The sequence below is a fragment of the Scyliorhinus torazame genome, chromosome 2, assembly GCF_047496885.1.
Source record: "Scyliorhinus torazame isolate Kashiwa2021f chromosome 2, sScyTor2.1, whole genome shotgun sequence".
Lineage (NCBI taxonomy): Eukaryota > Metazoa > Chordata > Chondrichthyes > Carcharhiniformes > Scyliorhinidae > Scyliorhinus > Scyliorhinus torazame.
Genome location: NC_092708.1, coordinates 398,088,493 through 398,115,642, shown reverse-complemented (window position 1 = coordinate 398,115,642; position 27,150 = coordinate 398,088,493). Strand labels below are relative to the sequence as shown.

Genomic DNA, 27,150 nt, shown 5'->3' with positions numbered 1-27,150 from the left:
TACAGGAATGGTCCCAGGGATGGGAGAGGTTTACAGGAATGGTTCCAGGGATGGGAGAGGTTTACAGGAATGGTTCCAGGGATGGGAGAGGTTTACAGGAATGGTCCCAGGGCTGGGAGAGGTTTACAGGAATGGTCCCAGGGATGGGAGAGGTTTACAGGAATGGTCCCAGGGCTGGGAGAGGTTTACAGGAATGGTCCCAGGGATGGGAGAGGTTTCCAGGAATGTTCCCAGGGATGGGAGAGGTTTACAGGAATGGTTCCAGGGATGGGAGAGGTTTACAGGAATGGTTCCAGGGATGGGAGAGGTTTACAGGGATGGTTCCAGGGATGGGTGAGGTTGACAGGGACGATTCCAGGGATGGGAGAGGTTTACAGGAATGGTCCCAGGGATGGGAGAGGTTTACAGGGATGGTTCCAGGGATGGGAGAGGTTTACAGGGATGGTTCCAGGGATGGGTGAGGTTTACAGGGATGGTTCCAGGGATGGGAGAGGTTTACAGGGATGGTCCCAGGGATAGGAGAGGTTTACAGGGATGGTTCCAGGGATGGGAGAGGTTTACAGGAATGGTCCCAGGGATGGGAGAGGTTTACAGGAATGGTCCCAGGGATGGGAGAGGTTTACAGGAATGGTTCCAGGGATGGGAGAGGTTTACAGGGACGATTCCAGGGATGGGAGAGGTTTACAGGGATGGTCCCAGGGATGGGAGAGGTTTACAGGAATGGTTCCAGGGATGGGAGAGGTTTACAGGGACGATTCCAGGGATGGGAGAGGTTTACAGGGACGATTCCAGGGATGGGAGAGGTTTACAGGGATGGTTCCAGGGATGGGAGAGGTTTACAGGAATGGTCCCAGGGCTGGGAGAGGTTTACAGGAATGGTCCCAGGGATGGGAGAGGTTTACAGGAATGTTCCCAGGGATGGGAGAGGTTTACAGGAATGGTTCCAGGGATGGGAGAGGTTTACAGGGACGATTCCAGGGATGGGAGAGGTTTACAGGAATGGTTCCAGGGATGGGAGAGGTTTACAGGGATGGTTCCAGGGATGGGAGAGGTTTACAGGGATGGGAGAGGTTTACAGGAATGGTCCCAGGGATGGGAGAGGTTTACAGGAATGGTCCCAGGGATGGGAGAGGTTTACAGGAATGGTCCCAGGGATGGGAGAGGTTTACAGGAATGGTTCCAGGGATGGGAGAGGTTTACAGGGACGATTCCAGGGATGGGAGAGGTTTACAGGGATGGTCCCAGGGATGGGAGAGGTTTACAGGAATGGTTCCAGGGATGGGAGAGGTTTACAGGGACGATTCCAGGGATGGGAGAGGTTTACAGGGACGATTCCAGGGATGGGAGAGGTTTACAGGGATGGTTCCAGGGATGGGAGAGGTTTACAGGAATGGTCCCAGGGCTGGGAGAGGTTTACAGGAATGGTCCCAGGGATGGGAGAGGTTTACAGGAATGTTCCCAGGGATGGGAGAGGTTTACAGGAATGGTTCCAGGGATGGGAGAGGTTTACAGGGACGATTCCAGGGATGGGAGAGGTTTACAGGAATGGTTCCAGGGATGGGAGAGGTTTACAGGGATGGTTCCAGGGATGGGAGAGGTTTACAGGGATGGGAGAGGTTTACAGGAATGGTCCCAGGGATGGGAGAGGTTTACAGGAATGGTCCCAGGGATGGGAGAGGTTTACAGGAATGGTCCCAGGGATGGGAGAGGTTTACAGGGATGGTTCCAGGGATGGGAGAGGTTTACAGGAATGGTCCCAGGGATGGGAGAGGTTTACAGGGATGGGAGAGGTTTACAGGAATGGTCCCAGGGATGGGAGAGGTTTACAGGAATGGTCCCAGGGATGGGAGAGGTTTACAGGGACGATTCCAGGGATGGGAGAGGTTTACAGGGATGGTCCCAGGGATGGGAGAGGTTTACAGGGACGATTCCAGGGATGGGAGAGGTTTACAGGGATGGTCCCAGGGATGGGAGAGGTTTACAGGAATGGTTCCAGGGATGGGAGAGGTTTACAGGGACGATTCCAGGGATGGGAGAGGTTTACAGGGACGATTCCAGGGATGGGAGAGGTTTACAGGAATGGTCCCAGGGATGGGAGAGGTTTACAGGGATGGTCCCAGGGATAGGAGAGGTTTACAGGAATGGTCCCAGGGATGGGAGAGGTTTACAGGGATGGTCCCAGGGATAGGAGAGGTTTACAGGAATGGTCCCAGGGATGGGAGAGGTTTACAGGGATGGTCCCAGGGATGGGAGAGGTTTACAGGAATGGTCCCAGGGATGGGAGAGGTTTACAGGAATGGTCCCAGGGATGGGAGAGGTTTACAGGAATGGTCCCAGGGATGGGAAGCTTCAGCCATGAGGATATATTGGAGAGGTTGAGACTGTTCTCCTTGGAGAGAGGAAGGCTAAGAGGAGATTTGATAGAGATGTAGACGGGGAGAAACTGTTCCCGCTCGTTAAAGGATCGAGAACGAGAGGGGCACAGATTTAAAGTGATTTGCAAAAGAAGCAAATGTGATGTGAGAACAAACTTCTTCGCCCAGCGAGTGGTCGGGGTCTGGAATGCATGGCCTGGGAGGGTGGAGGCAGGTTCAGCCGAGACGTTCAAGAAGGAATGAGATGATTATTTGAATAGAAACATTGCACAGGGGAACGGGGAAAGGGCTGGGGAAAGGCACTAAGTCACGATGCTCGTTTGGAGAGCCGGTACAGACAGGATGGGCCGAATAGCCTGTGCATAACATTCCTGGAGCCTGGGTGGCACAGTGGTTAGCACCGCTGCCTCACAGCGCCAGGGACCCGCCAGCCTCAAGTCACTGTGCGGAGTCTGCACGTCCTCCTCGTGTCTGCGTGTGTTTCCTCCGGGTGCTCCGGTTTCCTCCCACAGTCCAAAGATGTGCAGGTTAGGTTGCGGGGTCTGGCATGGTGGACAGGGGAGCTCTTTTGGCGGGCTGGTGCAAACTCAGTGGGCTGAATGGCCTCCTTCTGTACTGTCGGGATTCTGAGCGTTACAGGGAAGGCAGTGGTGATTGTCACTGGGCTAATAGTCCAGGCCCCCTGGCCCCTGGGTAATGTTCCACGGAGCCGGGTCCAATCCCACCACTGCTGGCGGTGAAATTTGAATTCAATATAAATCTGGAATTAAACGTCTAACAATGACCATGAAACCATTGTCGATTGTTGTCAAAAAACATCTGGGGGGCGATTCTCCAATATTGGGCCCAAGAGTTGATGGCGGCGAGAACCGGGCCCGGTTACGTATGATTCTGGTCCCCACAGGAAGGGGGCCAGCACGGCGCCGGAGGGGTTCACGCCGCTCCGGCCTCCCGGTGAAGGAGCCCCCCCCCCCCCCCCCCCCCCCCCCCCCCGACCGTTCCCGCAGAGTTCCAGACCAGGGGTGAACGGTCGGACTCTATCGTATTGGAGCGGCCATTCGGGACGGAGAATCGGCGGCCCCGCCAATTCCAGCGGCCGGGGCCGTGCCAAATGCTCCGCCGGAAATGGCGGCGATTCTCCGCGCCTCGGAGAATCGCGCACCGCTGTCGGGGCTCGGAGAATGGCCCCCCTGGTTCACGACTGTCCTTCAGGGGAGGAAATCTGCCGTCCTTACCTGGCCTGGCCTGTATGTGACTCCAGAGCCACAGCGATGTGAACATAGAACATACAGTGCAGGAGGAGGCCATTCGGCCCATCGAGTCTGCACCGACCCACTTAAGCCCTCACTTCCACCCTATCCCCGTAGCCCAATAACCCCTCCTAACCTTTTTTTTTGGTCACGAAGGACAATTCAGCATGGCCAATCCACCTAACCTGCACATCTTTGGACTGTGGGAAGAAACCGGAGCTCCCGGAGGAAACCCACGCAGACACGGGGAGGACGTGCAGACTCCGCACAGACAGTGACCCAAGCCGGAATCGAACCTGGGACCCTGGCGCTGTGAAGCCACAGTGCTAACCACTGAGCTACCCTGCTGTGGCTGACTCTTAACTGCCCTTCACTAAAATGGCCGCGCAAACCCCAGGGTTCAAGGCCAATTGGGGATGGGCAACGGATGCTGGCCCAGCCGGGACAACCACACCCCAAAAAAACCCGTGTAGGCCAGACCAGGAAAGGATGGCAGATTTCCTTCCCTGGAGGATATTTGTGAATCAGGTGGGACAATCGACTGTGGTTTCATGGTAATCATTGGACTTTTAATTCCCGAGTTTTATTGAATTTGATTGGAAGCCGGGCCTAGAGCAGCCTGTCTCGCTGGATTACCCGTCAGGGACAATGCCACTTTGCCACCCCATCGCCTGGTAAGAGGTGGGGGTCCCTCGACAAGAAATGTAAACAGAGCAGGAGACAATCAGGACCAATAAAGTAAGAGACGCCACTGATGCCAAGGGAATAAGAGTGGAAGAAGATGGTTAATCATAAAATGAGAGGATATCCGATTGAAATTCAGTTAAAATATCTGCACAGTGTCCATGGTCATAGAATTACAGAATTTAGTGCAGAAGGAGGCCATTCGGCCCATCGAGTCTGCACCGGCCCTGGGAAAGAGCACCCTTACAAGCCCACACGTCCACCCAATCCTCGTAACCCAGTAACCCCACCCCATGCCACCTTTTTGGACACTAAGGGCAATTTATCACGGTCAATCCACCTAACCCGCACATTTTTCAGGACCCTCACTTGTCACCCTCCCTATCTCCCAGAGGCCCCTATTTACCTCCCCCGCATCCCCCACCCTTTAAAACCCCCTCCACCCTCCTTTCATGCGCATGGCCCTCCTCGGACCCGGACCCTGGTACTGCCACCCCGGGTACCCGGGCAGTGCCCCTGCCAGATTGACAGTGCCATCCGTGCACCTTGGCTTCTATTGGCCACGCTGCGGCGAGCTGATTTTCGGGGTCAGTGTGGCCATTAAATCGCGCCCAGCGTTTCTGTGAAACCGCTCCGACAGAATTCTGATATAATATTTAAAATGTAATTCTGGTAGTCGCGGCCGAACAAACCCTGACCTATCCTGGACTCCTGCACTAGCTGAGAACTGGATTTAAACCTAAGCTTGGTGAATACCTCCCGTGTCCTTGCTCCATATGTCCCTCTCCGCTGTGACGCAGACGACACGTGGTGTGGTTAGTAAGTAGCCCAAGGGAGGGGCCCGGTGACACACTCTGAATGCTGACAGATGATTGGGGGAGTGTCTGACAGACTGCACGCTAATCCTATTCACCGGCTCAAGGCAGCAGCTTTTCCAAAGAGACATCTGTTGCCTTCAGCACCTGCCCTCGAGGCCTCCATTGTTGCAGGCAGCATTGTCCCAGAGTCTATCCCTGCCGAGCTGTCAGCACCATCACACCCTCAAAACAAACAGCAGCACCTCACTGCCTGGGACCGACATTTACAGAGTTCCACCTCAGCCTGTAATCCATCTGAATGGTACTTCTATTATCCTGACATAGACTGGGATAGCGACAGTGTCCAGGGCTGACATAGACTGGGATAGCGACAGTGTCCAGGGCTGACATAGACTGGGATAGCGACAGTGTCCAGGGCTGACATAGACTGGGATAGCGACAGTGTCCAGGGCTGACATAGACTGGGATAGCGACAGTGTCCAGGGCTTGTGGTGTTGGGTGCTCTGGTGCACAGATGACCCAACACAGTTGTATGTGGTACAACTCTATTTTATTTTAACTCTTATAATACAGTTGATTCTGGATACTCTGCACGTGCTGTCTCCCTGAGTGTGTCGTGTAGCAGGTCTGTCCTGGTCCTCCTCTCCAGCTAATACTGACCACCAGGTGTCGTGTTTGTGCATTTATATCTTTCTGTGATTGGTTGTGGTGGTGTGTGTTCTGATTTGTCTGTTGGTGTGTCTATCATGATGTGTGTGTTTGAATATCATGACAGGGCTGACATAGACTGGGATAGCGACAGTGTCCAGGGCTGACATAGACTGGGATAGCGACAGTGTCCAGGGCTGACATAGACTGGGATAGCGACAGTGTCCAGTGCTGACATAGACTGGGATAACGACAGTGTCCAGGGCTGACATAGACTGGGATAACGACAGTGTCCAGGGCTGACATAGACTGGGATAGCGACACTGTCCAGGGCTGACATAGACTGGGATAGCGACAGTGTCCAGGGCTGACATAGACTGGGATAGCGACAGTGTCCAGGGCTGACATAGACTGGGATAGCGACAGTGTCCAGGGCTGACATAGACTGGGATAGCGACAGTGTCCAGGGCTGACATAGACTGGGATAGAGACAGTGTCCAGGGCTGACATAGACTGGGATAGCGACAGTGTCCAGGGCTGACATAGACTGGGATAGCGACAGTGTCCAGGGCTGACATACTGGGATAGCGACAGTGTCCAGGGCTGACATAGACTGGGATAGCGACAGTGTCCAGGGCTGACATAGACTGGGATAGCGACAGTGTCCAGGGCTGACATAGACTGGGATAGCGACAGTGTCCAGGGCTGACATAGACTGGGATAGCGACTGTGTCCAGGGCTGACATAGACTGGGATAGCGACAGTGTCCAGGGCTGACATAGACTGGGATAGCGACAGTGTCCAGGGCTGACATAGACTGGGATAGCGACAGTGTCCAGGGCTGACATAGACTGGGATAGCGACAGTGTCCAGGGCTGACATACTGGGATAGCGACAGTGTCCAGGGCTGACATAGACTGGGATAACGACAGTGTCCAGGGCTGACATAGACTGGGATAGCGACAGTGTCCAGGGCTGACATAGACTGGGATAGCGACAGTGTCCAGGGCTGACATAGACTGGGATAACGACAGTGTCCAGGGCTGACATAGACTGGGATATCGACAGTGTCCAGGGCTGACATAGACTGAGATAGCGACAGTGTCCAGGGCTGACATAGACTGGGATATCGACAGTGTCCAGGGCTGACATAGACTGGGATAGCGACAGTGTCCAGGGCTGACATAGACTGGGATAGCGACAGTGTCCAGGGCTGACATAGACTGGGATAGCGACAGTGTCCAGGGCTGACATAGACTGGGATAGCGACAGTGTCCAGGGCTGACATAGACTGGGATAGCGACAGTGTCCAGGGCTTACATAGACTGGGATAGCGACAGTGTCCAGGGCTGACATAGACTGGGATAGCGACAGTGTCCAGGGCTGACATAGACTGGGATAGCGACACTGTCCAGGGCTGACATAGACTGGGATAACGACAGTGTCCAGGGCTGACATAGACTGGGATAGCGACAGTGTCCAGGGCTGACATAGACTGGGATAGCGACAGTGTCCAGGGCTGACATAGACTGGGATAGCGACAGTGTCCAGGGCTGACATAGACTGGGATAGCGACAGTGTCCAGGGCTGACATAGACTGGGATAGCGACAGTGTCCAGGGCTGACATAGACTGGGATAACGACAGTGTCCAGGGCTGACATAGACTGGGATAGCGACAGTGTCCAGGGCTGACATAGACTGGGATAGCGACAGTGTCCAGGGCTGACATAGACTGGGATAGCAACAGTGTCCAGGCTACACATAGACTGGGATAGCGACACCGTCCAGGGCTGACATAGACTGGGATAGCGACAGTGTCCAGGGCTGACATAGACTGGGATAACGACAGTGTCCAGGGCTGACATAGACTGGGATAGCGACACTGTCCAGGGCTGACATAGACTGGGATAACGACAGTGTCCAGGGCTGACATAGACTGGGATAGCGACAGTGTCCAGGGCTGACATAGACTGGGATAGCGACAGTGTCCAGGGCTGACATAGACTGGGATAGCGACAGTGTCCAGGGCTGACATAGACTGGGATAGCGACAGTGTCCAGGGCTGACATAGACTGGGATAGCGACAGTGTCCAGGGCTGACATAGACTGGGATAGCAACAGTGTCCAGGCTACACATAGACTGGGATAGCGACACCGTCCAGGGCTGACATAGACTGGGATAGCGACAGTGTCCAGGGCTGACATAGACTGGGATAACGACAGTGTCCAGGGCTGACATAGACTGGGATAGCGACACTGTCCAGGGCTGACATAGACTGGGATAGCGACAGTGTCCAGGGCTGACATAGACTGGGATAGCGACAGTGTCCAGGGCTGACATAGACTGGGATAGCGACAGTGTCCAGGGCTGACATAGACTGGGATAGCGACAGTGTCCAGGGCTGACATAGACTGGGATAGCGACAGTGTCCAGGGCTGACATAGACTGGGATAGCGACAGTGTCCAGGGCTGACATAGACTGGGATAGCGACAGTGTCCAGGGCTGACATAGACTGGGATAGCGACAGTGTCCAGGGCTCACATAGACTGGGATAACGACAGTGTCCAGGGCTGACATAGACTGGGATAGCGACAGTGTCCAGGGCTGACATAGACTGGGATAGCGACAGTGTCCAGGGCTGACATAGACTGGGATAGCGACAGTGTCCAGGGCTGACATAGACTGGGATAGCGAGATCGTCCAGGGCTGACATAGACTGGGATAGCGACAGTGTCCAGGGCTGACATAGACTGGGATAGCGACAGTGTCCAGGGCTGACATAGACTGGGATAGCGACAGTGTCCAGGGCTGACATAGACTGGGATAGCGACACTGTCCAGGGCTGACATAGACTGGGATAGCGACAGTGTCCAGGGCTGACATAGACTGGGATAACGACAGTGTCCAGGGCTGACATAGACTGGGATAGCGACAGTGTCCAGGGCTGACATAGACTGGGATAGCGACACTGTCCAGGGCTGACATAGACTGGGATAGCGACAGTGTCCAGGGCTGACATAGACTGGGATAGCGACACCGTCCAGGGCTGACATAGACTGGGATAGCGACAGTGTCCAGGGCTGACATAGACTGGGATAGCGACAGTGTCCAGGGCTGACATAGACTGGGATAGCGACAGTGTCCAGGGCTGACATAGACTGGGATAGCGACACCGTCCAGGGCTGACATAGACTGGGATAGCGACAGTGTCCAGGGCTGACATAGACTGGGATAGCGACAGTGTCCAGGGCTGACATAGACTGGGATAGCGACAGTGTCCAGGGCTGACATAGACTGGGATAACGACAGTGTCCAGGGCTGACATAGACTGGGATAGTGACAGTGTCCAGGGCTGACATAGACTGGGATAGCGACAGTGTCCAGGGCTGACATAGACTGGGATAGCGACAGTGTCCAGGGCTGACATAGACTGGGATAGCGACAGTGTCCAGGGCTGACATAGACTGAGATAGCGACAGTGTCCAGGGCTGACATAGACTGGGATATCGACAGTGTCCAGGGCTGACATAGACTGGGATAGCGACAGTGTCCAGGGCTGACATAGACTGGGATAGCGACAGTGTCCAGGGCTGACATAGACTGGGATAGCGACAGTGTCCAGGGCTGACATAGACTGGGATAGCGACAGTGTCCAGGGCTGACATAGACTGGGATAGCGACAGTGTCCAGGGCTTACATAGACTGGGATAGCGACAGTGTCCAGGGCTGACATAGACTGGGATAGCGACAGTGTCCAGGGCTGACATAGACTGGGATAGCGACACTGTCCAGGGCTGACATAGACTGGGATAACGACAGTGTCCAGGGCTGACATAGACTGGGATAGCGACAGTGTCCAGGGCTGACATAGACTGGGATAGCGACAGTGTCCAGGGCTGACATAGACTGGGATAGCGACAGTGTCCAGGGCTGACATAGACTGGGATAGCGACAGTGTCCAGGGCTGACATAGACTGGGATAGCGACAGTGTCCAGGGCTGACATAGACTGGGATAACGACAGTGTCCAGGGCTGACATAGACTGGGATAGCGACAGTGTCCAGGGCTGACATAGACTGGGATAGCGACAGTGTCCAGGGCTGACATAGACTGGGATAGCAACAGTGTCCAGGCTACACATAGACTGGGATAGCGACACCGTCCAGGGCTGACATAGACTGGGATAGCGACAGTGTCCAGGGCTGACATAGACTGGGATAACGACAGTGTCCAGGGCTGACATAGACTGGGATAGCGACACTGTCCAGGGCTGACATAGACTGGGATAACGACAGTGTCCAGGGCTGACATAGACTGGGATAGCGACAGTGTCCAGGGCTGACATAGACTGGGATAGCGACAGTGTCCAGGGCTGACATAGACTGGGATAGCGACACTGTCCAGGGCTGACATAGACTGGGATAGCGACAGTGTCCAGGGCTGACATAGACTGGGATAACGACAGTGTCCAGGGCTGACATAGACTGGGATAGCGACAGTGTCCAGGGCTGACATAGACTGGGATAGCGACAGTGTCCAGGGCTGACATAGACTGGGATAGCGACAGTGTCCAGGGCTGACATAGACTGGGATAGCGACAGTGTCCAGGGCTGACATAGACTGGGATAGCGACAGTGTCCAGGGCTGACATAGACTGGGATAGCGACACCGTCCAGGGCTGACATAGACTGGGATAGCGACAGTGTCCAGGGCTGACATAGACTGGGATAGCGACAGTGTCCAGGGCTGACATAGACTGGGATAGCGACAGTGTCCAGGGCTGACATAGACTGGGATAACGACAGTGTCCAGGGCTGACATAGACTGGGATAGTGACAGTGTCCAGGGCTGACATAGACTGGGATAGCGACAGTGTCCAGGGCTGACATAGACTGGGATAGCGACAGTGTCCAGGGCTGACATAGACTGGGATAGCGACAGTGTCCAGGGCTGACATAGACTGGGATAGCGACAGTGTCCAGGGCTGACATAGACTGGGATAGCGACAGTGTCCAGGGCTGACATAGACTGGGATAGCGACAGTGTCCAGGGCTGACATAGACTGGGATAGCGACAGTGTCCAGGGCTGACACAGACTGGGATAGCGACAGTGTCCAGGGCTGACATAGACTGGGATAGCGACAGTGTCCAGGGCTGACATAGACTGGGATAGCGACAGTGTCCAGGGCTGACATAGACTGGGATAGCGACAGTGTCCAGGGCTGACATAGACTGGGATAGCGACAGTGTCCAGGGCTGACATAGACTGGGATAGCGACACTGTCCAGGGCTGACATAGACTGGGATAACGACAGTGTCCAGGGCTGACATAGACTGGGATAGCGACAGTGTCCAGGGCTGACATAGACTGGGATAGCGACAGTGTCCAGGGCTGACATAGACTGGGATAACGACAGTGTCCAGGGCAAAGAAGAGCAGGAATTCTGATCTGTATAAAAGAGAACTTTCTTGATCAGGGTGTTTCCACCTTAATCATAGAATCTTCATAGAATCCACAGTGCAGAAGGAGGCCATTCGGCCCATCGAGTCTGCACCGGCTCTTGGAAAGAGCATCCTACCCAAGCCCACACCTCAACCCTATCCCCTTAACCCAGTAACCCCACCTAACCTTTTTGGACACTAAGGGCAATTTTGGACACTAAGGGCAATTTATCATGGCCAATCCACCTAACCTGCACGTCTTTGGACTGTGGGAGGAAACCAGAGCACCCGGAGGAAACCCACGCACACACGGGGAGAACATGCAGACTCCGCACAGACAGTGACCCAAGCTGGGAATCGAACCTGGGGCCCTGGCGCTGTGAAGCAACAGTGCTAGCCTCTGAGCTACCGTGCTGAAGGAGTCTTTGGATTGAGTTCTGGGAAATGATGTGGATGAAGTGGAGCCGGTTTTACTGGGAGAGCGTTTGGGCAACAGTGATCATAATCTGATCAGAATTAGTGATTCTGAAATGGTGCAATCGAGCAGAATAATACGTATCCGGAGAGAGCTAATTTCATTGAGTTGAAAATGGTCTTGGCTCAGGTGAATTGGAATCAAAAAGTGGTGAGTAAAATATTCATTGAACAATAGGAGTCTTCCACAAAAGAGATGGTTTGAGTAAAGCGTGAACACGTTACCATGAGGAGGGACAGGAGCAGAAAGCTGGAGCTGCCTGACTGATTAAAGATATCAGGATTAAAACTAAACTGGAAAAGGAGGCCTCTGGCATGTCAGGGTCATATTACAGTCCAGAACCGAGCTGAATACAGAAAATACCGGGGAGATGAAGGGAAGAGGGTCAAGAAGAGAGCATGAGAATAGATTAGCAGATAACAGGGCGGCACAGTGGTTAGCACAGCTGCCTCGTGGCACCAGGGACCCGGGTGGCACAGTGGTCATCACAGCTGCCCCTCATTGCCAGGGCCCCAGGTTCGATTCCCCGCTGGGTCACTGTCTGTGCGGAGCCTGCACGTTCTCCCCGTGTGTGCGTGGGTTTCCTCCGGGTGCTCCGGTTTCCTCCCACAGTCCAAAGATGTGCAGGTTGGGTGGATTGGCCGTGATAAATGTGCAGGGTAACGGGGATAGGGCAGGGGAGTGGCCCTAGGTAGGGGGCTCTTTTGGAGGGTGGGTGTAGACTCAATGGGCCGAATGGCCTCCTTCTCCACTGTCCGAGAAAGGTGGGCTGATTAGGACCAAATAAGATCTTTTTGTGGAGGCAGAGGACATGCTGAGGTATTAAATGAGAATTCAGCATCTTCACTCGAGACAGGGTTACTGTTGATCGAACACTAAAGGAGGCGGCAGGAATGATATCGGAGAGAATAAACACTGGTAAAGAGGAGGGAGCTAAAATGTTGGCAGTGCTCGAAGTGGATAAGTCTCCTGGTCCGGATGGGATGTTTGTTGGGTTTCTGAGGGGAGACCGGTGGAGGTTCCAGACTCTCTGATCCCAATGTTCAATCCTCCTTCGATATGGAGATAGTGCCGGAGACCTGGAGAATTGCAAATGCGCGCGCACACGCACACACCTACACACACGCACCCACCTACACACACGCACCCACCTACACACACCCACCCACACCCACCCACATCCACCCACACCCACCCACACCCACCCACACCCACCCACACCCACCCACACCCACCCACACCCACCCACACCCACCCACACACACCTACATACACCCACACACACCCACACACACACACACCCACCGACATACCTACACACACACACACCTACACACCTACACACACACCCGGCTACACACCTACACAGACACACGCACCCACCTACACACACCCACACCCACCTACATACACCCACACCCACCTACACACACCCACACCCACCCACACAAAACCACACCCACCTACACACACCTACACACACCCACACACACCCACACACACCCACACACACCTACACACCTACACACACCCGCCTACACACCTACACAGACACACGCAGACACCTACACACACACACACACCTACACACCTACACACACACCCGCCTACACACCTACACAGACACACGCACACCCATACCCACCTACACACCTACACACACACCAGCCTACACATACACACACACACCCACCTACACACACACACCCACCTACACACACACACACCTATACACCTACACACACACACACACCCACCTACACACACACACCCACCTACACATCTACACACACCTACACACACACACACACACACCTACACACACACCCACCTACACACACACACACACACACACTGAAATAGTGTAAACGTGTGCAGGGGGATCTGAAATAGTGTTAGCGTGTGCAGGGGGGATCTGCTGTGTGTATCGATGGAGTGAAATAATGTTAGCGTGTGCAGGGGGATCTGAAATACTGTTAGCGTGTGCAGGGGGGATCTGAAATAGTGTTAGCGTGTGCAGGGGGGATCTGAAATAATGTTAGCATGTGCAGGGGGATCTGAAATAGTGTTAGCATGTGCAGGGGGATCTGAAATAGTGTTGGCGTGTGCAGGGGGGATCTGAAATAGTGTTAGCATGTGCAGGGTGATCTGAAATAGTGTTTGCGTGTGCAGGGGGGATCTGCTGTGTATTGATGGAGTGAAATAGTATTAACGTGTGCAGGGGGATCTGAAATAGTGTTAGCGTGTGCAGGGGGGATCTGCTGTGTGTATTGATGGAGTGAAATAGTGTTAACGTGTGCAGGGGGATCTGAAATAGTGTTAGCATGTGCAGGGGGATCTGAAATAGTGTTAGCGTGTGCAGGGGATCTGAAATAATGTTAGCGTGTGCAGGGGGATCTGAAATAGTGTTATCGTGTGCAGGGGGGATCTGAAATAGTGTTAGCATGTGCAGGGGGATCTGAAATAGTGTTTGCGTGTACAGGGGGATCTGTAATAGTGTGAGCGTGTGCAGGGGGGATATGCTGTGTGTATCGATGGAGCGAAATTGTGTTTGCGTGTGCGGGGGGGGGTCTGAAATAGTGTTAGCGTGTGCAGGGGGATCTGAAATAGTGTTTGCGTGTACAGGGGGATCTGTAATAGTGTTATCGTGTGCCGGGGGATCTGAAATAGTGTTAGCGTGTGCAGGGGGATCTGAAATAGTGTTAGCGTGTGCAGGGGGGGATCTGAAATAGTGTTAGCGTGTGCAGGGGGATCTGAAATAATGTTAGCGTGTGCAGGGGGATCTGAAATAGTGTTATCGTGTGCAGGGGGGATCTGAAATAGTGTTAGCATGTGCAGGGGATCTGAAATAGTGTTTGCGTGTACAGGGGGATCTGTAATAGTGTTAGCGTGTGCAGGGGGGATCTGAAATAGTGTTAGCGTGTGCAGGGGGATCTGAAATAGTGTTAGTGTGTGCAGGGGGGATCTGAAATAGTGTTAGTGTGTGCAGGGGGATCTGAAATAGTGTTAGCGTGTGCAGGGGGATCTGAAATAGTGTTAGCATGTGCAGGGGGATCTGAAATAGCGTTAGCGTGTGCAGGGGGATCTGAAATAATGTTAGCGTGTGCAGGGGGATCTGAAATAGTGTTAGCGTGTGCAGGGGGGGTCTGCTGTGTGTATCAATGGAGTGAAATTGTGTTTACGTGTGCAGGGGGGGTCTGAAATAGTGTTAGCATGTGCAGGGGATCTGAAATAGTGTTAGCGTGTGCAGGGGGATCTGAAATAGTGTTAGCGTGTGCAAGGGGATCTGAAATAGTGTTAGCGTGTGCTGGGGGGATCTGAAATAGTGTTAGCGTGTGCAGGGGGATCTGAAATAGTGTTAGCATGTGCTGGGGGGATCTGCTGTGTTTATCGATGGAGTGAAATTGTGTTAGCGTGTGCAGGGGGGATCTGAAATTGTGTTAGCGTGTGCTGGGGGATCTGAAATAGTGTTAGCGTGTGCAGGTGGAATCGGAAATAGTGTTAGTGTGTGCAGGGTGAGCGGAAATAGTGTTAGCGTGTGCAGGGGGATCTGAAATTGTGTTAGCGTGTGTAGGTGGAATCTGAAATAGTGTTAGCATGTGCAGGGGGATCTGAAATAGTGTTAGCGTGTGCAGGGGGATCTGAAATAGTGTTAGCATGTGCAGGGGGGATCTGCTGTGTTTATCGATGGAGTGAAATTGTGTTAGCGTGTGCAGGGTGGAATCTGAAATAGTGTTAGCGTGTGCAGGTGGAGCGGAAATAGCGTTAGCGTGTGCAGGGGGATCGAAATAGTGTTAGAGTGTGCAGGGGGATCTGAAATAGTGTTAGCATGTGCAGGTGGAATCTGAAATAGTGTTAGCGTGTGCAGGGGGGATCTGAAATAGTGTTAGCGTGTGCAGGGGGGATCTGAAATAGTGTTAGCGTGTGCAGGGGGGATCTGAAATCGTGTTAGCGTGTGCAGGGGGATCTGAAATTGTGTTAGCGTGTGCAGGTGGAATCTGAAATTGTGTTAGCGTGTGCAGGGGGGATCTGAAATCGTGTTAGCGTGTGCAGGGGGATCTGAAATTGTGTTAGCGTGTGCAGGTGGAATCTGAAATTGTGTTAGCGTGTGCAGGGGGGATCTGAAATCGTGTTAGTGTGTGCAGGGGGATCTGAAATTGTGTTAGCGTGTGCAGGTGGAATCTGAAATTGTGTTAGCGTGTGCAGGGGGGATCTGAAATTGTGTTAGCGTGTGCAGGTGGAATCTGAAATTGTGTTAGCGTGTGCAGGGGGGATCTGAAATAATGTTAGCGTGTGCAGGGGGATCTGTAATAGTGTTAGCGTGTGCAGGGGGGTCTGCTGTGTGTATCGATGGAGTGAAATTGTGTTAGCGTGTGCAGGGGGATCTGTTGTTTGTAACGATGGAGTGAAATTGTGTTAGCGTGTGCAGGGGGATCTGCTGTGTTTGTTGTTGGAGTGAAATTGTGTTAGCGTGTGCAGGGGGATCTGTTGTTTGTATCGATGGAGTGAAATTGTGTTAACGTGTGCAGGGGGGGTCTGAAATACTGTTAGTGTGTGCAGGGGGGATCTGAAATTGTGTTAGCGTGTGCAGGGGGGATCTGAAATAATGTTAGCGTGTGCAGGGGGGATCTGAAATTGTGTTAGCGTGTGCAGGGGGATCTGCTGTGTTTGTCGATGGAGTGAAATTGTGTTAGCGTGTGCAGGGGGGATCTGAAATTGTGTTAGCGTGTGCAGGGGGATCTGAAATTGTGTTAGCGTGTGCAGGGGGATCTGAAATTGTGTTAGCGTGCGCAGGGGGGATCTGCTGTGTTTGTCGATGGAGTGAAATTGTGTTAGCGTGTGCAGGGGGGTCTGTTGTTTGTATCGATGGAGTGAAATTGTGTTAGCGTGTGCAGGGACGCGTGACTGACAGTTGCTGCCATCAGCTGTTTGCTTTTAGAAATTGCTTTAATCTGGGGCCCTGGTGCTGTACGCAGCCAGTCAAATCTATTCATTGTCCCGGCCATTGGCGACTGGCTGTCATCTGTCTGTTTACAAATGTTTTTGTCGGTGATTCGAAGACCCCCATCACAGTTACAATGCCAATTGGGATCTGGTACCCTTTGAAATTCTAGTGAAACCTGAGAGGGGAAGGGGAGGGGAGAGGAGGGGGGGGGGGGGGGAGGGGAGAGGAGGGGGGGTTGGGGGCAGAATCATTTGCCTTGTGCAGTGTTGCATGTGTGTGTGCGCAGATTAGAGGGTAGAGCCTGCTTTACAGGCGAGGCCTCCCTTTCTCTCTCTCTCTCTCTCCCTTGCACTCACCTTGGAGATGCAGGCTGCTGCTGTTTCCTCGGGCAGGTAGCTCCTGCTCGCTGGTTCTGTTTGAGCCCAGTGCCCAGGCTGGTCCTGTGAAGCTGTGGATCCTGCATTTAACAGTAAGCTGTGTGTTTTGTACCAATATCGCTTCATATTGCCAGGACTGGATCAGTTCATTGCACAGAGATTGCGATTCAGCTGTGCTGTTTTATACATGTCTGCATGTGTCTGTGTATTTGTATACGGGTGTGTGTGGGGGTGGGTGGGTGTGGGTGGGTGTGTGTGTGGGGGTGGGTGTGGGTGGGTGTGGGTGTGGGTGTGGGTGTGTGTGAGTGGGTGTGTGGGTGGGTGTGGGTGAGTGGGTGTGGGTGAGTGGGTGTGGGTGTGTGTGAGTGGGTGTGTGTGGGTGTGTGTGAGTGTGTGTGGGTGTGTGTGGGTGTGTGAGTGGGTGTGGGTGGGTGTGTGTGTGTGTGTGGGTGTGTGAGTGTGAGTGTGTGTGGGTGGGTGTGTGGGTGTGGGTGTGTGGGGTGTGTGTGAGTGTGGGTGGGTGTGTGTGTGTGGGTGTGGGTGTGTGGGTGTGTGTGAGTGTGGGTGGGTGTGGGTGTGAGTGTGTGTGTGGGTGTGTGTGTGTGAGTGTGTGTGTGTGGGTGTGTGGGTGTGTGTGGGTGAGTGGGTGTGTGTGTGAGTGGGTGTGGGTGTGTGTGTGAGTGGGTGGGTGTGTGTGGGTGTGGGTGTGTGTGAGTGTGTGAGTGGGTGTGTGGGTGGGTGGGTGGGTGTGTGTGGGTGGGTGTGTGTGTGAGTGGGCGTGGGTGTGGGTGAGTGGGTGTGGGTGAGTGGGTGTGGGTGAGTGGGTGTGGGTGGGTGTGTGTGTGAGTGGGTGTGTGTGTGTGGGTGGGTGTGTGGGTGAGTGTGTGTGTGTGTGAGTGGGTGTGTGTGTGTGTGTGTGAGTGGGTGTGTGTGTGAGTGGGTGTGTGTGTGTGTGAGTGTGTGTGTGTGTGTGTGTGTGGGTGTGTGTGTGTGTGAGTGGGTGGGTGTGTGGGTGAGTGGGTGTGGGTGTTTACTGCACAGTCTGCTCCATAAAGGATGTGAACAAAGTGGTTTTGATTTGATTGTCATTGTGTCCACTGCTCCTGAGCTCAGTCTGTGTGCTGATGAAAGCATCGATTGGAAAGGTCATTTCTGGGTGGGGGATTCCAGTTCGAGCTGTGCGGAATATACCGGGAGTGGGGAGGGCCCGCCGAGTGTCTGCAGGAACATTGGAATAAAGCACGGTGCGATCTGTATTGTGAAACGAAAGAGAAAATGCTGGAAAATCTCAGCAAGTCTGGCAGCATCTGTAGGGAGAGAAAAGAGCGAACGTTTCGAGTCCGGTGACTCTTTGTCAAAGCGTTTATCCAGTGATGCGCATTGTGTTTGTTTGGATTCACTGTCCGGCTGACTTGGGTTTCAAACAGGAAGTCGGGTTGTGGGTGAACCTGGGATTTTCCGCTGGGGCGATATTGCTGGATGATCTGCTGAGCATGAGGCTGACTGTGTGAACATGTATGTTCACAGGGCTGTGCGGGGGCGGGGGGAAGCAGGCGGAGGGGAGGGGGGGGGGGGGGGGGGGGATTTCTAAATTGCAGGCTTTCAGAAAAGTGGATGTGGGTTAATAGGTAAGACTGTGTGTGTGTGTGAATGGGAGGAGCTGGCTGCGATTGAGGGATAAATATTGTCCTTGACGCTGCGAGAATCCCCTGCTCTTTGCAGTAGTGTGGTTGGATCTTTTCTCTTTCACTGAGGGGCAGATGGAGCTCTGGTTTGACATGCTGTAGACAACATCTCCACATGCAGCACGCTGACAGCAGTGCCCCTGGAGTTCCGTGCCCCTGCCTTGGGAGGGAATCTTCAACCCACAGCCTCCTAACTCCGAGTTAGGAATGCTGCCTTCGGACCTGTCGCTGACACTGTTCAAGATGAACAATGCTGATCCCTATCGGAGTCCCCACGGCACCGCCGGTTAAACAGGTCGAGGCAGCCCTGGCTACAACGCTGAAGCACATTTACACCTGCTCAGGTACTGAGACGTAGCCCCCGCTCTGTTGCCCACTCAGTTAGTTTCTCTGACCAGTTGCTCACTGTGTCACTGGCCAGGTGAGAGGGGGGAAGGTGAAAACTCAGCCAGGGTTCACACTCCTGATCACGATCCCATCACCCTACATGCCTGGGACTGTTTGCTAACACATAGCAGAGGATCACCCCCTGCCGCAGCTCGACCACTCTCTCCAATCCTGGGCCAATGGAGGATGTCACGTAAAGGGTGCAAAGGAGATTTATCAGAATGATACAAAGGAATTCATAGAATCCCTACCATGCACAAAGAGGCCATTCGGCCCATTGAGTCTGCACCCCGCCCCATCCCCTTAACCCCACCTAACCTGCACATCTCTGGACTGTGGGAGGAAACCGGAGCACCCGGAGGAAACCCACGCACACACTGGGTGAACGTGCAGACTCTGCACAGACAGTGACCCAAGGCCAGAATTGAACCTGGGGTCCTGGCTCTGTGAGACAGCAGTGTTAACCCGGGTCCCTGGCGCTGTGAGGCAGCAGTGTTAACCCGGGTCACTGGCGCTGTGAGGCAGCAGTGCTAACATGGGTCCCTGGCTCTGTGAGACAGCAGTGTTAACCCGGGTCCCTGGCGCTGTGAGGCAGCAGTGCTAACATGGGTCCCTGGCTCTGTGAGACAGCAGTGTTAACCCGGGTCCCTGGCGCTGTGAGGCAGCAGTGCTAACCCGGGACCGTGGCACTGTGAGACAGCAGTGTTAACCCGGGTCTCTGGCACTGTCAGACAGCAGTGTTAACCCGGGTCCCTGGCACTGTGAGACAGCAGTGTTAAACCGGGTCCCTGGCACTGTGAGACAGCAGTGTTAACCCGGGTCCCTGGCGCTGAGACAGCAGTGTTAACCCGGGTCCCTGGCTCTGTGAGACAGCAGTGTTAACCCGGGTCCCTGGCGCTGTGAGACAGCAGTGTTAACCCGGGTCCCTGGCACTGTGAGATAGCAGTGTTAACCCATGTCTCTGGCACTGTCAGACAGCAGTGTTAACCCGGGTCCCTGGCACTGTGAGGCAGCAGTGTTAACCCGGGTCCCAGGCGCAGAGACAGCAGTGTTAACCCGGGCCCCTGGCACTGTGAGATAGCAGTGTTAACCCATGTCTCTGGCACTGTCAGACAGCAGTGTTAACCCGGGTCCCTGGCACTGTGAGGCAGCAGTGTTAACCCGGGTCCCAGGCGCAGAGACAGCAGTGCTAAGCCGGGTCACTGGCACTGTGAGACAGCAGTGTTAACCCGGGTTCCTGGCACTGTGAGACAGCAGTGTTAACCCGGGTCCCTGGCGCTGTGAGACAGCAGTGTTAACCCGGGTCCCTGGCACTGTGAGATAGCAGTGTTAACCCATGTCTCTGGCACTGTCAGACAGCAGTGTTAACCCGGGTCCCTGGCACTGTGAGGCAGCAGTGTTAACCCGGGTCCCAGGCGCAGAGACAGCAGTGTTAACCCGGGTCCCTGGCACTGTGAGACAGCAGTGTTAACCCGGGTCCCTGGCTCTGTGAGACAGCAGTGTTAACCTGGGTCCCTGGCTCTGTGAGACAGCAGTGTTAACCCGGGTCCCTGGCGCTGTGAGGCAGCAGTGTTAACCCGGGTCACTGGCGCTGTGAGGCAGCAGTGCTAACATGGGTCCCTGGCTCTGTGAGACAGCAGGGTTAACCCGGGTCCCTGGCACTGTGAGGCAGCAGTGCTAACCTGGGTCCCTGGCACTGTGAGGCAGCAGTGCTAACCTGGGTCCCTGGCGCTGTGAGGCAGCAGTGTTAACCCGGGTCACTGGCGCTGTGAGACAGCAGTGTTAACCTGGGTCACTGGCACTGTGAGGCAGCAGTGCTAACCCGGGACCGTGGCAATGTGAGACAGCAGTGTTAACTCGGGTCTTTGGCACTGTGAGACAGCAGTGTTAACCCGGGTCTCTGGCACTGTCAGACAGCAGTGTTAACCCGGGTCCCTGGCACTATGAGACAGCAGTGTTAACCCGGGTCCCTAGCACTGTGAGACAGCAGTGTTAACCCGGGTCCCTGACACTGTGAGGCAGCAGTGCTAACCTGGGTCCCTGGCGCTGTGAGGCAGCAGTGCTAACCCGAGTCCCTGGCACTGAGACAGCAGTGTTAACCCGGGTCCCTGGCACTGTGAGACAGCAGTGTTACCCGGATCTCTGGCACTGTGAGAGAGCAGTGTTCACCCGGGTCCCTGGCGCTGTGAGACAGCAGTGTTAACCCGGGTCCCTGGCACTGTGAGAGAGCAGTGTTCACCCGGGTCCCTGGCACTGAGAGACAGCAGTGTTAACCCCGGTCCCTGGCACTGTGAGGCAGCAGTGTTCACCCGGGTCCCTGGCACTGTGAGACAGCAGTGTTAACCCGGGTCCCTGGCGCTGAGACAGCAGTGTTAACCCGGGTCCCTGGCACTGTGAGACAGCAGTGTTAACCCGGGTCCCTGGCACTGTGAGGCAGCAGTGTTAACCCCGGTCCCTGGCACTGTGAGGCAGCAGTGTTAACCCGGGGCCCTGGCGCTGAGACAGCAGTGTTAACCCGGGTCCCTGGCACTGTGAGACAGCAGTGTTACCCCGGGTCCCTGGCACTGTGAGACAGCAGTGTTAACCCGGGTCTCTGGCACTGTGAGACAGCAGTGTTAACCCGGGTCTCTGGCAGTGTGAGGCAGCAGTGTTAACCCGGGTCCCTGGCACTGTGAGACAGCAGTGTTAACCCGAGTCCCTGGCACTGAGACAGCAGTGTTAACCCGGGTCCCTTGCGCTGTGAGACAGCAGTGTTAACCCGGGTCTCTAGCAGTGTGAGACAGCAGAGCTAACCCGAGTCCCTGGCTCTGTGAGACACAGTGCTAACCCGGGTCACTGGCACTGTGAGACAGCAGTGCTAACCCGGGGTCCCTGGCACTGTGAGACAGCAGTGCTAACCCGGGTCCCTGGCACAGTGAGACAGCAGTGTTAACCCGGGTCACTGGCACTGTGAGGCAGCAGTGTTAACCCGTGTCCCTGGCACTGTGAGGCAGCAGTGCTAACCCGGGTCCCTGGCGCTGTGAGACAGCAGAGCTAACCCGGGTCCCTGGCTCTGTGAGACACAGTGTTAACCCGGGTCTCTGGCACTGTGAGACAGCAGTGCTAACCCGGGTCCCTGGCACTGTCAGACAGCAGTGTTAACCCGGGTCCCTGGCACTGTGAGAAAGCAGTGTTCACCCGGGTCACTGGCACTGTGAGGCAGCAGTGTTAACCCGGGTCCCTGGCACTGTGAGGCAGCAGTGCTAACCCGGGTCACTGGCACTGTGAGGCAGCAGTGTTAACCCGGGTCACTGGCACTGTGAGACAGCAGTGTTATCCCGGGTCCCTGGCACTGAGACAGCAGTGCTAACCCGGGTCACTGGCACTGTGAGGCAGCAGTGCTAACCCGGGTCACTGGCACTGTGAGGCAGCAGTGTTAACCCGGGTCCCTGGCCTTGTGAGACAGCAGTGTTCACCCGGGTCACTGGCACTGTGAGACAGCAGTGTTAACCCAGGTCCCTGGCACTGTGAGGCAGCAGTGCTAACCCGGGTCCCTGGCACTGTGAGGCAGCAGTGCTAACCCGGGTCCCTGGCACTGTGAGACAGCAGTGCTAACCACTGCCGTCGGGCTGCCCCGTAACGTTGTGTTTGACTGGTGCTTTCAAGGGAGCAACTTGATAGTTTTTGACGGGGAGCTCACTTCAAATGGGACTTCAGTTATTTGGAGAGGCTGAGGTTCTGTGCGAGCAGAGATGGTTAAGGGGAGATTTTAGAGGCATTCAAATTGAGTGTCTTTGATAAGAGTTAATAAGGAGGAACTGACTGCAGATAGTACGGTGGAGTGAATATCAGTTGGGAACGTATTGAATGGTGGGCAGGTTGAGGGGCTGAATGGCCTCTGTGCTCCTATTCCTTCTGATTTAAGGCAGTTACTCCTGGACACAGGTTTGAAGAATGCGAGGGAGATTGAGGAGAATGTTTTTCACACAGCGAGGTGTTGTGATCTGGAAGCTGCTGTCTGAAAGGATGGTGCAGACGATTCCGGAGGAACTTTCAAAAGGGGATTTGGATAAATAATTGAAACGGAGAAATTTTCAGGGCGATGGGGAAAGGAGGGGGACTAATTGGGAGGCTGTTGGTGAGAGCCAGCACGGAGACGGGCGGGTCAGGTACCGCCAATTGTGCCGCCAGGTCGATGCCAGTACCTCTCTCCGCAGACCCACCTCAAACCAGGGAGCTTACTGAGTGACAGGAAGTTGCATTCCTCACGACCGCTGCCATTAAATGTCCTTTCCCTGATGGCAGAGTGAAGAAGCTGAAGGGCACACTGAGCTCGGTGCAGTACCTGGACAGGGAGATGAGCAGCCTGCGGACATGGCTCTCTCGCATCGAGTCGGAACTTTCCAAACCCGTGGTTTACAACATCTGTGACGATCAGGAAATTGAGAAGAGACTCGCAGAGCAGCAGGTGAGTGGAGACAGGAGGAGCTGGAATCCACTCCGTCCCTTCAACTAGTTCAACCCATCATTGAGATCACAGCCTGCCCATCTTAACAATAATAATCTTTATTATTCCCACAAGTAGGCTCACATTAACGCTGCAATGAAGTTACTGTGAAAAATCCCCTAGTCGCCACACTCCGGCGCCAGTTCGGGTACACGGAGGGAGAATTCAGAATGTCCAATTCACCTAACAGCACGTCTTTCGGGACTTGTGGGAGGAAACCGGAGCGCCCGGAGGAAACCCACGCAGACACGGGGAGAACGTGCAGACTCCGCACAGACAGTGACCCAAGCCGGAATCGAAACTGGGACCCTGGTACTGTGAAGCAACAGTGCTAACCACTGTGCTACTGTGTCGCTCTGATTCCAGGTTCTTCAATATTCTTCCCCAACAAAAATGTAGCACCTTCGCACTCCCTCACCCCTCGCTCCCCCCTCCCGCCCCTCGCTCCCCCGCCGCCCCTCGCTCCCCCCGCCCCTCGCTCCCCCCGCCCTCTCGCTCCCCCCCGCCCCTCGCTCCCCCCCCGCCCCTCGCACCCCCCCGCCCCTCGCTCCCCCCCGCCCCTCACTCCCCCCCCGCCCCTCGCTCCCCCCCGCCTCGCTCCGCTCCCCCCCTGCCCCCTCGCTCCCCCCCCGCCCCTCGCTCCCCGCACCCGCCCCTCGCTCCCCCCACCCCTCGCTCCCCCCCCACCCCTCGCAGCCCCCCCACCCCTCGCAGCCCCCCACCCCTCGCAGCCCCCCACCCCTCGCAGCCCACCCTCGCAGCCCCCACCCTCGCAGCCCCCCACCCCTCTGCACCCCCCCACCCCTCGCGCTCCCCCCCACCCCTCGCTCCCCCGCCCACCCTCGCTCTCCCCCCCAACTCCCCTCATCACCTCAACTTCAAAAGCATTGTGTGGGACAAAGTTACAGATTTTGTGAAAAAGAGCAGCTGTATTTGAGTTGTGTTAATGTTCAGCCCCAACATCCTGGGTCCCCCAGTTGGGGAATTCCCTTCATCATTTTCACAACAACGATAATGCGAGTGGGGCGGGCTGGGGGGGGGGGGGGGGAGGAATTGAGGGGGGAGGATTTGGGGGGGGGTTTGGCCAGGAGGGGGCTTTCGGGAAGTGGTATAGTTCTTTATTTATTTATTGTGTGTTTCAAAATAAATTTAGAGTATTTAGAGGTTAGGTGGATTGGCCGTGATAAATTGCCCTTCGTGACCAAATAGGTTAGGAGGGGTTACTGGGTTATGGGGATAGGATGGAGGTGAGGGATTAAGTGGGTCGGTGCCGACCTGATGGGCCGAATGGCCTCCTTCTGCACTGCATGTTCTATGTTAACTATGTATTCAATAATTTTTTATCCAATTATGGGGCAATTTATTGTGGCCAATCCACCTGCCCTGCACATCTTTGGCTGTGGGGGTGAAACCCACGCAGACACTGGGAGAATGTGCAAACTCCACACGGACAGTGACCCAGAGCCGGGATCGAACCAGGGGCCTCGGCGCCGTGAGGCAACAGGGCTAACCACTGCTCCATCGCGCTGCCTGGGAGAAGCTGTATAACCGGGGTTAGTGAGGGGGCTCGCACTCCCAGTGACCCTGCAATGGATTCCTGCTGCCAAGTGTCGGGACGAATAGTGAAGGGGTGTGACTGTTGCTGCAATGATGGGAGCGGTGTGGCTTCATCCCAGGGAGGGCACAGGGCAGGATCTGATACTCCTCCCCCGGCACTCCAGTCCATGGTCACATAGCCTGCCTGCGCACCTTGTCAATTAGGAGGGAGAGGGGGGGTGAGGAGGAGAGGGGGGCGAGGAGAGGGGGGCGAGGAGGAGAGGGGGCGAGGGGGGCGAGGAGGAGAGGGGGGCGAGGAGGAGAGGGGGGCGAGGAGGAGGGGGGGGGCGAGGAGGAGAGGGGGGCGAGAGGAGAGGGGGGCGAGGAGGAGAGAGGGGCGAGGAGGAGAGGGGGGCGAGGAGGAGAGGGGGGCGAGGAGGAGAGGGGGCGAGGAGGAGAGGGGGGCGAGGAGGAGAGGGGGGCGAGGAGGAGAGGGGGCGAGGAGGAGAGGGGGGGCGAGGAGGAGAGGGGGGCGAGGAGGAGAGGGGGGGCGAGGAGGAGAGGGGGGCGAGGAGGAGAGGGGGGCGAGGAGGAGAGGGGGGCGAGGAGGAGAGGGGGGCGAGGAGGAGAGGGGGGGCGAGGAGGAGAGGGGGGGCGAGGGGGGCGAGGAGGAGAGGGGCGAGGAGGAGAGGGGGGCGAGGAGGGAGGGGGGGGCGAGGAGGAGGGGGGGGCGAGGAGAAGAGGGGGCGGAGGAGGAGAGGGGCGAGGAGGAGAGAGGGGCGAGGAGGAGAGAGGGGCGAGGAGGGAGAGAGGGGCGAGGAGGAGAGAGGGGCGAGGAGAGAGGGGGCGAGGAGGAGAGGGGCGAGGAGGAGAGAGGGCGAGGGGGCGAGGGGGCGAGGAGGAGAGGGGGGCGAGGCGGGCGAGGAGGAGAGAGGGGCGAGGAGGAGAGGGGGCGAGGAGGAGAGAGGGCGAGGGGGCGAGGAGGAGAGGGGGGCGAGGAGGAGAGGGGGGCGAGGGGGCGAGGAGAGAGGGGGGCGAGGGGGCGAGGAGGAGAGGGGGGCGAGGAGGAGAGGGGGGCGAGGAGGAAGAGGGGGGCGAGGAGGAGAGGGGGGCCGAGGAGGGAGAGGGGGGCGAGGAGGAGAGGGGGGCGAGGAGGAGAGGGGGGGCGAGGAGGAGAGGCGGGGGCGAGGGGAGGAGAGGGGGGAGAGGGGGGCGAGGGGGCGAGGAGGAGAGGGGGGGCGAGGGGGCGAGGAGGAGAGGAGGGCGAGCTGGGAGCACCTTGCCTTCGCACCTTGACCAGAAACGTCTCTCCCGGCTGCCTACCCCAGGGTCTGCTGGGAAATCACATCGCTTGTCCACTGAGCAGTTCTACACTCCGTGTGCTTCGCCTGACACCTGTGTCTATGTATTTACATTGGGTATTCATGTTTGTCCTATGTTTGTCATGTATGGAATAACCTGTCTGGAATGGACCTCGGTACACGTGACAATAAATCAAATCAATCAATTATCAAAAGGCCATAGTCTATTAAAGCAAAGGGAGTCTCTTGTCACTCGTTCTCTCTCTCTGTCTCTCTCTCTCTCTCTGTCTGTCTGTCTCTCTGTCTCTCACGCTCTCTCCCTCACGCTCTCTCCTCACGCTCTCTCCCTCACGCTCTCTCCCTCACGCTCTCTCCCTCACGCTCTCTCCCTCACGCTCTCTCCCTCACGCTCTCTCCCTCTCGCTCTCTCCCTCACGCTCTCTCCCCTCACGCTCTCTCCCTCACGCTCTCTCCCTCACGCTCTCTCCCTCACGCTCTCTCCCTCACGCTCTCTCCCTCACGCTCTCTCCCTCACACTCTCTCCCTCAACGCTCTCTCCCTCACGCTCTCTCCCTCTCTCCTCACGCTCTCTCCCTCACGCTCTCTCCCTCACGCTCTCTCCCTCACGCTCTCTCCCTCACGCTCTCTCCCTCACGCTCTCTCCCTCACGCTCTCTCCCTCTCGCTCTCTCCCTCCTCGCTCTCTCCCTCTCGCTCTCTCCCTCTCGCTCTCTCCCTC

The 27,150-nt window shown here is 55.8% G+C and overlaps 1 protein-coding gene across 1 annotated transcript in view; it reads left to right on the top strand.

Moving 5' to 3' along the window:
- The window catches only part of LOC140407704 (nesprin-2-like), a 273,730-nt gene that overhangs the window by 55,566 nt on the left and 191,014 nt on the right, over positions 1-27,150 (top strand). Inside the window, exons 19-20 of the mRNA XM_072495012.1 lie at positions 23,374-23,536; positions 26,478-26,557. Of these exons, the coding sequence (XP_072351113.1) occupies positions 23,374-23,536; positions 26,478-26,557 (243 nt within the window). The remainder of the gene's footprint in view (positions 1-23,373; positions 23,537-26,477; positions 26,558-27,150) is intronic.